Source organism: Topomyia yanbarensis, chromosome 2, assembly GCF_030247195.1.
Source record: "Topomyia yanbarensis strain Yona2022 chromosome 2, ASM3024719v1, whole genome shotgun sequence".
Taxonomy (NCBI): domain Eukaryota; kingdom Metazoa; phylum Arthropoda; class Insecta; order Diptera; family Culicidae; genus Topomyia; species Topomyia yanbarensis.
Genome location: NC_080671.1, coordinates 10,962,593 through 10,977,556, shown reverse-complemented (window position 1 = coordinate 10,977,556; position 14,964 = coordinate 10,962,593). Strand labels below are relative to the sequence as shown.

Sequence of the window (14,964 nt, the reverse complement as noted above, 5' to 3'; positions counted from 1 at the left end):
TGCCTACACTGGTTAAGTTACGGTTAAGATATTGATAAATTAAAAAAATGTAGCAATGTTTCATGGTTTGAAAGCAATTACTAAAAATGCTATATCTCAGCACCTCGACCGAATTTTCACAACATTTGTTCACGACAATTTTTGCAATGAGTAGTACTTTCCAAAACATGCCTTTGGTTTATTAAAAAAAAATTATTGACATTCGTTTTGCGTGGATTTTCTTCAAAATTAACTAAAAAAATATTTTTTTCGACATGATTAAGAGCTTCTATAATTAATATAAGGACCTTTTGTAAAAAAAATTAAAAAATAATTGGGCTTTGAAAAAGATCCGAAAACCACTTATATACGACAATTTTGCTCAAAAATTACCATTTTTAATAAATCGCATTTGCGGAACCTCTAGATGATTTTTTAAAAACCTGATTTGTTCTACAAAAGTGCTTAAAATATGCTTATCTTTAATTATAAGGTTGAGCAGCATGACTTTTCGAACATCGATTTTTTTTGACAGCCTAGTGTGCAATCCGCATAATTACACTATCAAATAAAATGTTATGTACCTCACCGTCATCTGCACAAGGTTCAACGAAAATGTAAATCATGAACAGTGTATTTCTCGGCTTGCTATTTTTTTATTACGGGACTCTTATGCTTTGATGGGCAGTTTAATATTCATATTCATCCATGTTTTTTGGGATTCCCCATTCACATTGGACTGATTTGTGATTGTATGCAGAATACATGACATCCATGTACTACACTACATCTTAGCAGAATCCACTCTTGATTGGTAATTCAATGGAATTATGAAGTATATCCAGGCACGTAGCCAGAGGGGGGGCTAGGGGGCTAAAGCCCCTCCCGAAATTTTTCAAAAATAAATTTAAAAAACCGGCGACTTTTGACAAAATTTGTTGCTCATTTGGTTTGAACAAATTATTGAGAAAAAGTTGAAGGAGGCTATTTCTAACCACCGAAGGCAATGGTCACTAAATTCAGTGTGCTTTATGCTTTTGCTCGAGCCAGTGCGAAGCGAACGACAAAAACAGTAACTTTTATATTGTGTGCCTTGTCTGAAGAATACAAGAAACTATTACTTTAATTGTAGCTGTAGTAATCTTTCGAGATTAGTGAGTAACAGAAGCAAGAATTGGTGCTCCAGCCAAATACGGTGATTATAAAATTATTGATGATTCGCATAGGACAGAGCATTCATAATGTCGAACGTTTCCTGAAGGTGTAAATGGAGACTAGACTTTCGGAAGCCGCCTTTATCGAGTTCTACCATGGCAGGCATTTAGCGCTCAACAAATTAGCCCAGACGAAACCATTCATTTTGCATAACTTAAAGCACAAGGTTATGTGTGACAATACTATAATTAAGATCCTCCTGTATATGGACGATGAGAAAATGAATGTTCCGCTACAAGATCAGATACCGCTTACTCGCAGATTAATGTCACATTTGGGAGAAATGGAATCTAATTGGAAGGGCAATTATTGAGGGCGAGAAGCAAGGAAGATATTCGCGAACATAAAGGCAGCAACTACGATGAAGACATGGAAATGTACAATAGCGAGATAGAAATGAACAACTCCCCCCCCCCCCCCAAGACATATTTGGTGAGAAAAAAAATATTTCCTCGCCTCGTAAACAGGTTTCCACGTGCAATGGCTAAGCGCTTACGCGAGATCTGTAGGACAACCATTTAAACTTGTTATATTATTTTTATTGTTTACATAAGGAAATATATAAAAGACGGGTCGTGGGTCTTTGTTATTTTTAAATGATAAGTTTTTGAATTGCACACAATTTTGAATTTCTGTATTAGGTCAGTGCACACTGTACACTCTGTTCTCTGTACTGTGCTACACAAAAAGTATTTCAATTTGTCTGAGAACGATTGAGCCGAGAAGAAAATTTTTGTTTCGCGTCATTTTAACGCAATACCATTTTTATTGACGCTTCATTTCATTGTTACGAGGAATTCGTTCCGCACTAATACACTGTTAATCCGTAAATCCGTGATATCTGCAACAAACGTGTAAAAGAAAATTCTTTTAAAAGTGGACCGGGCAAAAACAATAGGCAATCACGAAGAGGGACTAAAATGTTGTGACTGATTGAATCTATAAGCCAATAAGTTGGGATAAGAGTTTCGATTTCATGTCTTCAGTATGTGACAGTCTTTCGTTCCGTTTTTGCTCGTCATGGAATAAAATGAGAGAGATAATCTTAAATAAGAGAGAAAAGAGAGGAAAAAATCAACCAATCGAAATCGACTCAAGATCACTCTTCTATCTTTACTATACACTCAACACGAGTTCTTTCCGAATTGCGCTCTGATCTTCTCATTTCGTCTTCGTTGCGTTAGGTGCAACAACTTGAAACATTTTTCCCAAATAGTGGTAAAACAAACATGTAATCAGACAAACATTACAACTTTCTTCAAGAAATCATACATCATCTCTTCCAATCTTGATGATGATTGAAAAAAAATCAAGAGCTAATTATTTTTATTCATAAACCAACCTATTACTGATCAGATTAGTGTTCTCATATTTGTTTAATGAATTGACAAAAAGTTTTGCAAAAGTTTCACAGGAAACGGATAATTTGCTGTAATTTAAAAACAGACAACTCTAAAAGAAAGCCTCTTCGGCAAATTAGATGCAAGGGCGATGTGTTCTCTTCCATGTGTCGGAAGCAAGTGATGCTGAAATTATTATCTATGTTTATAGTTTCTAGTTATTTTGATGGTGTCATCAATGTTATATTTACCAAATTTTACGTAAATTAGAAGCATTGACTAATCATTGCTAAGTAATTTTCTTTCGATTAGTGAATAAATTCTGAGCAGTTTCGCTCAGTAGATTAAATTCTGGGTAGTTTCCATTAGTAGATTGAATCATTGAAATATATATTTGACATTGTCCAAAAACCCACGAATTCCGAAATAAAACCTTCAAATGTTCAAATAAATAATATTTACTTAATCTAGGTAATCTTCTCAAGTTACTCCGGCTTTACAAGATTGTTAAAAGTCAATAGAGCTAAGGTATTCTTGCTTTGTAGTGAAATCAGTAGTTTTTTGTACTCATTTTACACTTTGACTTTTACTATAGTTTCAGGGATCTAGGAAAATCAGTCTACGATATTTTTAATTCGTAAGTGCAATGATATAAAAAGTACCTAAAAAGAATCTACTTAAATAGATAAAAAGATAGTTATTCTGAGTTGCCTGATAATATTGTCGAAGATAGTCTTTGACCCATTCCCCATGAGAGTCAACTGAAAAAAACATGTGTTTTTCTCAGGATTGTTTTGATTACGACATGATCAGTATCATTTAAAATTTCATAAAGTCGAGTTAACGCAAACTTCGGATAAAGTCACAGAACTAGTAATAGTAGAAAGACGCCTGATCATGAAAATAGGAGTTGAACCTATTTTCTGCATCTACAAATCGCCTGCCTTATTAGACGATTTGAAGCAAATTTCGACATTGGTTTCGTTCTCCTGATTAGCAAATGCGTGTAAAGTTTCGTGAGACGGGGTTTTGGATATTTTTTACTCATTCCAATTTAGCGTCTTCTACAAATTGTAAAGGTGTAGCGAATGTGTAGCATTTTCAAGCAGCGTAGCATGCAGCGTAGCATTTTCAAGCAGCCCTAAATACTTTGAACTCTTGAATATTCATTTTTGTAACTAGAGAAATTTCTAACTTGTAAATTAAAAATAATCAAATTTAATTCGTCGATGCACTAAAGCCTTTCTTGTAACAGGCAACATATTATTAGGGTTTTTTAGTGTCTATTGTCTTAGTTTTGGAATTGTTTTCACTAAGAACTTTTCATAATTACGTTCAGTTTCCAGTGATTATTTCAAGTCATCAGAATTAATACATTTATGCAATAATTTTTAAGCCCCTCCCGAAACAAAATCCTGGCTACGGGCCTGAGTATATCAGTGAATTTTTTGATGACCCAGAAACCAGAAAGATGTGGGGTCCCATTGGTTCATTGCGGTTGGAATTGAACCGATCATTTCCATCTTAGTAAGAATAAGAATCGCTTATAATTTGGTAATCAATATTTTGATTAAGTTATAGGCACATTTCACATACCTGATCTTCTGAGAACCGCATACCGTTTTCCTCCATACATGCTCGCATCACGTGCTGTAGCTCTAGATGCTGAATTAGTCCATCACCTGTTGTCGATAAAAATAAAGAGAAGAGTTACAGTTCAAATGGTTGATGATTTGGTCGGATATAATGTGATCCTATGCGGCTTTGAATGATGGTGATAAATGTGTTTGTATCAAAGTAGCGAAGTTACAGCAAACGCTTTCATGCCCAAATTTTTTGAAGTATATAAAATAATCACATAAATAAATTGTGGGGGGAGAGGGAACGGGTCCAAAATGGTTCAACCAAAGTCTTGAAAATTCTGAGCAGAATTCTAATAAAATCTTGTATGGACTTTTATCATAATTCATGGCGGGACTTTGTTAGAACCATAAACAGGGTTCTAGACAAATGAGCAAGATTCCCTTGAATTCTGAATAAGCTTTCGTTATGATTTAGAATAGTAATGGAATCACTTTGCTATGCACAAATTCGCCATAATCTTTGATGAGATTCCATCACTATCATTGTATCCAAAAGTGACATAAACGCTATCGAGAATATTTTTCAGGGAATCAATGTGTCATGGGTAATGCGGGAGCCGCCACTTGTTTTTCGCGTTTTCTGAGGTCATTTGTCATTTTTCTTGAAAGTCGCTTGCACTGAAAGATACGATTCATGCGCAATTGTTCATCCGAAACCAAATATTTTGATGATTTAGTATTTTGCCCTGAAACCACATTAAAAAGCTTTTCATGTAATAAGTCAATTGTCAAAATCGGTCCAGTGATTCAGAAGTTATGAATATTAAAAAAAGAAATTTTAAAATCAAATTTTTAGACCGGTCGATCATAGAAATGACCAGTGTAATGACGAAAAAACAATCTGGTTCATATATTTTGCGACAAGGAACGATCTTGCCAAATGTTACCAAATCCTGAGAGATCGTCCCACGTCCTGGAATTGCTGTATTCATAAAAACTATGAAATAAAAGCTCAGGATTCCTTAGAAACAAAATACATCGAATAATGGCACGAATTAAACCAAAAATATGAAAAGTCGTTTTCAGAGGCACTCAGTACTGCATATTTTATCATTGATGGTGCTTGTTGAAGACCTACCAAAAAAGTACTTCAATTGGAATTTTGTCATTTTTTTTTGAAATTGTCACACGGGAAAAATACTGTTCATAATTTCATGAAATAAAAATTATGATTTCGTTAACGGAACCGTTTACAAAAATCGTGACTAAGTTTTTGCTATTGTTTCGGGAAGAGTAAAATGATTCAGTGGCGCCGCTAAGGGGGCAACCGCCCCGAGCGGCAAAATCAGGGGGCGGCCTTTCCTACTCAACAAATTTCTGTTTCTTTTTTAGTAATTGTTCAAGTTTTCAAGTTTCATTAATCACGATAAAAATCAAGTGCGAAGGAAAAGCTTGAATTTATATTATTTTCGCATCTGTTGACAATTAAAAAGGTAGGAAATCAGGACGACGGATGCGATCGAACAAAACTATATACTTATTGATCAGTCTCAAAAGATTCAATGGAGATGAGTTTCCGAATGTCCTTGTAGTGTGAGACCCGCAACAAATAACAAATATGAGCTTTTTTCAAAACTCTAGTTCACTCACAAGAATTTTCAAGTTTGTATGTGAAAATATATGAAAAATGGGCAATCGAAACAATAAATTCAGTACAAAATGCCAGCATCAGCTTGTGCATCCCAAAATCTGCAGATATATAGCTTAAGGTGTAAGGATCAACATTACCGAAGACTGCAAATTGATACGATTTTGCAGTAAAAAGATATTCTCATGTAAAGTTATGTGTTGCCTCTCTTTCTCGCACACGCTTAGAATAGGAAATTTCGAAAAAATTTGGTTGGTCTTCAAAGTTAAAAAACTTTTAGGCGAACCTCCAATCAATATGTGATCTTTCAAAAAGCTGTTCGTTATAAGATAAGTTACGCGACCGCAAGTTTTGAGGTATGCAGAGTTACTGTGAATTTTTTTTATTGGAATTTAAGTGGTTATTTCCGAATTTCCATATATATTACTATAGAAACTTGAAACCTCTTTTGGGTGAACTAGAGCTATCATAAAAAGCTTATATTTTGCATATGATTACCATTATCAATTACCGTTCGAATTAGCAGGGTTCCGAAAAAATTCAAAATTGTTGCCGGTCTAGTGAGTATGCAGACTAATTTACTGGAATTAAACCAGGCAGCTCTACCATACACAGGGTGTGTCAAATCAACTGTTACAAACTTATTGAACTTTTTTTGTAAACAACTTGTTTGTCTTTAAATGTCTCTACCTCAAAAAGTATATAGGTTTCAATCTTTTAATTCCATTGGAAAGTTGCTTCTTTTCCTGTTACGTGTAACGGCTGCGTTGGTCCAGCATAGTCGATAAGACAACCGGTCTAATAAGTGTGTTATCGAAGATTAGTTTCGTGCGCTAGTGTACGTTATTTGACCGAATGTTTTTTTTAGGAATGAGTGGATCAGAGAGTTTAAAAACGATAAGACTGTTGAGAAGGGCGGAATCCCAGGTGAACTTCTAAAAGTCTAAAAAGTGACCGGCTGAGAGAAGCAATCCACTCCGTGATCGGGATGATCTGCGTGGTAGAAAGAATGCCTTCGGATTGGTTGAATGGCCTCATATGTCCTATCTTCAAGAAGGACTACAAACTCGAACATAATGTCTTCCGAGACATAACGATCATCAATGCCGCCTACAAGATTGTCTCTCGTGTTCTTTTGAGGAGACTGCGTCTGTTGGCTGAATCCTTTGTTGATGAATATCAAAGCGGGTTTCGAGAAGCACGATCGACGACGGACCAAATGCGACAAAATCTGGATATATTCAGGGAATACAACTTGCGGACAAGACAAAGTACATGGTAGCTGGCAGAGAACGTAACAGTCGTGTTGGGTTTGAGGTGGAAAACGATGGGGTACGGTAAACCAATTTATATATCTTAGAACACTAGTGACATATGATAACGATGTTATCCGCGAAGGATAAATGCATGTTGCTGCTGCGAATATGGTTTACGTAGTCAGCTAGAGTCCCACAGCCTGAGGATGCGCGCAAAACTTGCTCTATTCAAATCGCTGATACTCCTTGTTGCTCTGTACGGCCATGGATGTTGAAGGAAGCAGGGTATCGAGTGCTCGGCTTGTTTGGGGAAGAATTCTGCGTTCAATACTCGGCAGCACAGTAGAAAATGGAGAATAGCGCAGATAGTACCAAGTATACAACCATGCTGACATTGAAAGGCTGATAAAACACGGCAGACTACAGTGAGCTGGGCTTGTAGTGCCGAAAGACGAAAGAGACACCAATTAAAGTTATGACAACAGAGCAGAGAACCTGGAAGAAATCGAATGCGGTGGGCGTCTATGGAACTGGCGGTCCAAGATCGAGTAACCTGGAAATCTAAAATACATTCAGATATGATTTGAATTATCCGGTCACTAGGTCACTAAGATAATGATGACGATTGATAGTTTGTTAAGGCAAATTTGATATTATGATGCACTTGGCCGCCCTTTCACCTAGGGACGTTTGACAAGCAATTACATACAACGCTGAGGCACGAGCTGGAAGCTGGCGAACACTGGGAAGTATTCACCATTAGGCGACCTTGTTATAAGTATAATCAATAATTACAAAGTGCCGCAAAATAATAAAAGAATGTACTTTTCAAGTGATCCAGAAAAGGTTGCAAGTCTGGTCAAATACAATACAAACCCACGTTCGATTAAATCAATAGACCCTTAAGATGCTGATTTAGAACATAGAACTATTTCTCGGGTCTAAAAAATTAGTAGTGCGGTCATTTGTTATGTTCTTTTGTTAAAAGTATTATGCGCTATTTTTCGCTCGCATGAACTTTTAAGGGGACGGTTTCATATAAAATTTTTAAAAAATCGAATAGATGGTAAAAAATTGAACTCTTTTGAAAATTCATTATAAAAGGAGCGGCAAATTTAATTTTAGGCCCCTAGCGGCAAATCATCTCGCGCCGCCACTGAATGATTCATGTTCGTAATTTCAGGATCTCAGTTTTGATTAGTGCATAACTATCCAATTTGACTCGTGGAGTCAACAGTTTTATCATGACATTCGTAATTTATGATCGCGTTATCGGGATATTTTTCGCTTACTTTCGGATTTTCAACTCGGTGATGTGAGACTATGAACTGGATCTTGAAATTGTAACCTATTCGCGGTATCTTGTGTTGTGAACTAATTTACGTACGCGATTTGTGACTGTATATTGGCGCTTAGTGTAGTTTTCGGTTTCGTTCTGGGCAACACACTGAACCTTATCAAATAAATAACGATTAGGGCAACGGCATTTTTTTTTAAATCTTTATATTGAGAAAATGTCAAAGTAAGCTCAGGTGCCAAATTTCACATCATTTGAACAATTTTGGATACCCGCCCACTTCACTTGAAGTTTGTGACATTGGCACTGTGGGAAAATGTGAGGAAAACTTTTATATTTATGCTGAATCTTTTGAATTAGCACTAGGAAAATGACAGTGTATATTTCCAATCTCAAGCAGCATATTATTATTATTTTTATTTCTCAAAAAATAGGGGAAGTGCGAATTTTGGGACATTTGTGTTTATTTTACTATTTTCAAAATTGCACATATTTTCTCGTATGTAAATATAAAGTTGATTTGATGGCATTGTAAGTGAACACGTATCCGCCAGGTCATGCCAATCGAGCTGCCATTTTTTTGGATTGAGTAAATTATTTTCTATGATTGTTTAGTGTTTATTTGACCAACTAGGGAACTAATCCACAGAGCATCAGTGTCCGTGGGGAATACGCATGACCTTGTCTGAGAAGAATGATGATTGTTGAATCATGTATTAGGGCTGAGAAACAAATTTATCCTTTGGAGTTTCCAGATAATTAGAACTACATTTTTAAAGGTCCAGTCCTTCATCCCGAAAGTCTCCTCCATCATCAAGGTCGCATCTAATTTCTTAGCTATCTTTTAAATCCTGTTCCAGTGAATTTTTATTCGCATAATCAGATGCGCGGGGGTGTGTACTTTCTGATTCGAATTCATTCGAAAGTTTTCTGGATCATCATATTTTATGCACTGCCGATAAATCTAGTCGTATTTCCTGAATCTGTTTGACCCATCTACTAGACATTTTATTTCTTCCAAATCGCCGCAAAACATCATTCTAACTTGCTTTATTTTTTCATAAATTCGTATCTGGTGATCCTCAATACTCATTCGGTTGGTTGTTTGGAATTCAAATTGCTGTCGTTTATGAAACAAGTAATCACTCTCAGTGGCTACCTATTCAGAGTTTAAACGCGAGAAAAACCTAACTAAATATCTTCTTGCTTTGAATATTCGCGTACTCGGAGACTGACCGCATAAAAAAAAAACATAAAACATATTTATTTCGTGGTCGCATTGCCTGCTTGTGCCCTAGACCAATACCTGTTCTTCAATCTAACTCCGTGATACATATGGAAGCGTCGATGAGTCGGTGGCCTTCCTTTAAGTAGATATCACAACAACATTTCCTATTCTATCATAAGTACCGCTGAAGGAGATCGTGGCCGACAATTACGATTCCCATGCTATTGGTTTATTGCACTACACTGATCATTCCCGAATTGATCTTACAAGCAAAATGAGTTAGACTACCTATAGGCAAGATGATCTACGAATAGCACCGTGCTTCGCAACGCAACGCATTTGACCCAAAAAATACTCTATAACTAATGACTATTTTGCTCTAGGGTGCGAATCATACATATTTTGCAGTTTTTCAATGTGAAATAAATCTCAGAAATTGAACGAAAACTTTGTGATCTTTGTCAGAATATGAGAGGTTGGGGTTCTAGAACATTTCATCAATCATATTAAATTTTATTATTTTCTCGGGTATGTATGACTTGACTTGCAGTATTGTAGTTAGGGCACTGACTGGACATTGCAAACTCAATTATCACATGGCCAATATTCATCGCGCTGAGTATTACTCGTGTGATCTATGTGAATCCGATTACGGAACTTCATATCATTTTATATATAACTGCACCGCAGTAATGCAATTGTTCTTGGTCGTTATTTTTCTTACTCCTAACCTTACCATTTCCACAATCCTTCCCATCAGGGAAATGATGAAAAATCATGGTAAGGCACAAATCTCCGATCAACATGGGGAATGTGCCATTTGAACGAATCGCTACTGATTTCTGATCTCTAATATTATTTAATCAAATTTTATTAAATGTAATTTGTTGAATGGAAAAAGTCCTAGAGAACAAAATATAAGTAGATTAAGGAGCCTTCGGTAAAATAAAGATACATTCGATTTCTTTACATTTAGTCTCGAATCCACATTTTATTATTAAATAGCACATATCAAATCTATTTAACAATAAATTATTATTTAATTTACTATTTCTGGTGCGAAAAATGCTCAGTAATGTGAATCTCTCATTTCAGAAAAAATACGGAATGGCATTTGATGAAAAATGTGGTCTTTAGACTAAAATATGTCAAATAATCTGATTTTCTCAATTTTACCGAAAAAGAAACTATATCTATTTAGTTCCTAAGAGTTCCACGTTCAACAAGGTACATTTAAACAAAACTGATTAGGGGGTGGGGGGGTGGTGGGGTAAAGGTTTCAGCATAAAAAAATATTTTTTTGCGAATTATTTCAGAACTTTGCGTGAAGCAAATTTAACAAAACTTTTGTACATTATAGTGTACCATTATAATAACATGCTGTAATTTTTCTATGCAAAAAATATCGACAAACGACTCGGTGAAGAACCTTTCGGACCATCGACTCTGGAAAAAAACGTGATTTGCGGTGTTACATGCCATTCATACACATTCTATGTTAAAAATACCTAACCCCTACGTTGAGTTTTTGTAATATTTTTTTCATTTAAGGAGGTCGAAATTTTTAATGAAAAATAGTAATTTTTATTTAAAGTAAGAAAAACCCGCTCAATTGAAAATTTATCTCAAAATCTTAACGTAGGAGTTAGGTATTTTTTACATAAAACGTGTATGCAAAGTTTGAAAGAAATCGGTTGAGTAGTTTTAGAATGGCAGGTAACACCGCTAATCAGGTTGTTCCAGAGATGTTCTACAAAAACCTTCGCTACCGATTTGTTTGTCAATATTTTTGCATAGAAAAATTACAGCGTGTTTTTGAAATGATACACTATAATGTACAAAAGTTTTGATTATTTCGCTTCACGCAAAGTTCTAAAAAAATTCGCAAAAAGTGTTTTTTTCACGACGAAACCCTTACCCCCCCCCCCCCCCCCTGTTAAAGAACAATAGAGATATATGAATAAGGAAATCATAAAATTTGGTATGAATGACAAAATGCCCTAGAACCCCAACTTCTCGTATTCTGACAAAGATCGCTAAGGTTCCGTTCGATTTCTAATTTTTTTTACATTAGAATAACCTCAAAATATGTATGATTTGCAGCATAAAGCAGAATGGCTATTAATAATAAAGGATCTTTGAGTCAATATGTCTCAAAAATACATATTTCCATTGAAATGCTAAGAATGTTTCCTTTAGAAAATGGAATCAGCTGCGATTTTCCGACTGCTACTTCAAAAACTATTACATTTAATTTATTTTTTCTTCTTATTTTTTCCGTAAATGTGGAATTCGGCTCCTGAGTTTGACATTTATCACAATATAAAAGAGGCTTTGAAATTTTTGAAATGATTTTTTGCAAGGCCCTAACAACGACATTTGAGGTCCTAATAATTTTCTTATATCTACTGCTCGTACCTATGGTTGGTCGCTAGCAGCTGGAAACAACTTTGTTATATTTTATGAAACAGTTCACGGATTCCATGAATCATATTGCAAATTATGTGAAATAGATCACATAAAAATTGTGCACTGTTGTAGGAAAGTTAAAATGATAAGGAATGACTTCTAAATATCACAAGCGTGCGGGATAGATCGTGAATAATGTACTACGAATCAAAAACCAGATCACGCATCTATGAATAATATTTTATTATTTCGTGAAATAATTCATGGGCACGAATCAGGCGTCGTAGCTAATGTTCTAGGAATCATGAACTAGTTCACGAGTCCATGAACATTTTTTTGGTTTTGGAAACTATTTCATGAGAACGAATATTGAATCGTGACTAATAGATTACGAATCGTGAATCAGTTGACTTTAATATGCCGAGTTTCGTTAAATTTGATTTTGTGAAATATTTCGCAACCACGAGATTTAGATCACGTTTGAGATATAAAAAATAATGAATGAGTGCATGTTGTATACCTCTAAAGATAACTATGGCACCTATTTGGTTCCGATCTGTAGGAGAGCTATGTATGCTATTGCGAGGATCTGAGCAAAACGGCACCTATCATATTAAGCATTATTAAGATTCGACCACAATCAAAACACATCTATGAAATTCCCGTGCCACACTATTTGTACTAGCCATATCATCATCAATCCATATCATTCGAAAGATAATCCTACTCAATAACAATCTAAACAGTGTCAAGTACTCAAAAGGAGTCAGTCCAGGCAAGTTTCTCTGAGTCCATTATAACATGTAAATAATGGCATCTCCATCAAATTCCTTTAACCCGTAATTACCTTGTTTGGTTCGAAAACATTCAAATTAGCTGTACAAACCAGTCCACTCTACAAATCCGTCGCCTCTGTATATGTATGTCTGTAAGACGTTATTTACCCCGAGGGCATTAGACCCCGACCGGACCTCGCCGATGAAGACCGGCACGAGAAGTGGGCCACTTGTCCGGAGGACCATCCTCCCGCTGGCACTGGCTGAGACAGCCAGTTCGTGCGTGTGTGTGTGTTGATCTGATTACCAATTCTGTGTTGTTAAATGATCTTAAGTAAGCGAGCATGTAACGTTTACCGTCGGCGTGAGGCAGTTCACAGCCCTGCCTGATTGACAACCCATTAAGCCACATTCCTGATGACCATCGATTTGATGATGGTACACATAAGAGCTTATTTTGGGCTAATGATGCCCGGCCGGTTATAAAAGTCAATTACGTGGGGCTGGGCAGTTCGGTCTCAAATGTTTGGAGCAAATGCGGACGGAAGCCCGTCGGTCGTTCGAAATTGTACTCGATGTCGTTCGTAGATGGAGTTTTGTTATGGCGAGACAAGAGGGCCCCGTGGCGCTGAAAGGCGTTGCTGGTGTTGTGTATCGCATGAATGAAGGTAAACATGAGAAGTGGGCGATAATTAAGGGTTAATTGTTGTAAATTAAAATATATAAATCAAATTATTCGTATATACCATCTAAATCATATACTTTGAATAAAAATTTAATTTTATCCTCTGCAGACTGGCCGGCAAACTGATGAATGGCATCGATAAACTCCTGTCGAAGGAAGAAAACAAACAAGTTGAGATAAAATGTGATAAAAAAGGATGAAAGTAATTAACGGGTTTGGTAAAAGGTTTCGCACAGTGCTTACTTGTAGTGAAATTGAGCCGGAGTTGTCCTTGTCGAAGATCTGAAACACACGCTCCGTGAAGAAAGGCTGCAACGAAATAATGAATGGTGGCGAGAAAATGATCACACTACTGCTTAATTTTCGCTTTAGGCATTGTCGCCAGATGATCTTACATTTTTGGATGTCACGATCTTTTTGAACTCTTCCCGCCGGATTTCCTTTTCGTTTCCAACCGTTTTGATGAAGAGTTGCTCCAGACGCTCCAGGGAAGATTTATCGAAACCGGTCCGTGGCCTGTGAACGGAACAGATTATAAATTATATAAAGAACATGCACCTTCGATATATGTATGAATAGATGCTGCAGCTCTTGAGATGGTAATTACTATTATAAGGTTGACTGCCTTAGTTTTTTTCGGTTGCAAATTTATCCCATACAAGCTATTCAAGTGGCCGGGATCGTATTCGCGTACTAAAAAGTCATATCTCAAACCGTCAATCTACGACGGCGTTTGCGTGCGTGCATTAACTGTTTTCATAGATCGACCTGATTCAGAGCATAATCCCCCTAGTATAAACATAGCACATGGCTACAAGACGAGATTTAACCAAAAGGCTTCGTCCACCACCAATTGGCTTCTAATTTGATCCAACTTTGCAATCTTTTGCAAGATGCAACTATAAATTATAAGAGTTGCTAATCTGTAGCTATTTGCACACATACACACTTTTTCTTTGAGGATCGTGATCGGAGATTTGTTGCCCGGTGAAGTGGCGGTCTTCTAAAGCTTCGCTGGAACTAGTGTTTAACCGGGCATTCGTGACCACTTTTGACAGATATGAGACTTTGACCGGACCAGCTCTTTCTTTTTGCTTCTACGTGGTTGTAGGATGAATATTTTGATGCAATAAATGCGTTGTTAGCTAAGTCGTTCGGTAAACATACTGGTGGTCACGAAATTGCGTGATCCTAGAAGAGCTGTTGGACTCGTTTGATGATTTTATGGTAGCTGAATGATCAACATTGTATCTCACGCAGAATTCAATAGGATCGGGTTTAATTTGGCTTTAAAGCTATTTGAGTTTTTGTAGAAGATGGTGGCTTAGTTGTAGTGGCCGTTTGGAAATGAAACGACAACCAATTCAATTGATACCTGAAGGCAGAAGACTGTGGGTATATTATAATTGTTACTATGTTTTAATTGCCGCAAGGTTCTACTGTATCGATTTTGTAGGCTGTCGTAAATCTTCAAATTTGTCTCCAATTTTTTCGCGCAAATGACCCGATAAAATACGCGTGAATTTTTCGTTTAAACTTAGTCGAGTG

General features: G+C 36.3%; 1 protein-coding gene across 1 annotated transcript in view; it reads right to left on the bottom strand.

Annotated features, from left to right (window-relative positions):
- Positions 1-14,964, bottom strand: part of LOC131678425 (NADPH oxidase 5) — a 300,998-nt gene that overhangs the window by 37,244 nt on the left and 248,790 nt on the right. The window contains exons 5-8 of the mRNA XM_058958575.1: positions 13,812-13,932; positions 13,660-13,725; positions 13,478-13,562; positions 4,131-4,216 (exon numbers count right to left, since the gene is read on the bottom strand). Coding sequence (XP_058814558.1) covers positions 4,131-4,216; positions 13,478-13,562; positions 13,660-13,725; positions 13,812-13,932 — 358 coding nt within the window. The remainder of the gene's footprint in view (positions 1-4,130; positions 4,217-13,477; positions 13,563-13,659; positions 13,726-13,811; positions 13,933-14,964) is intronic.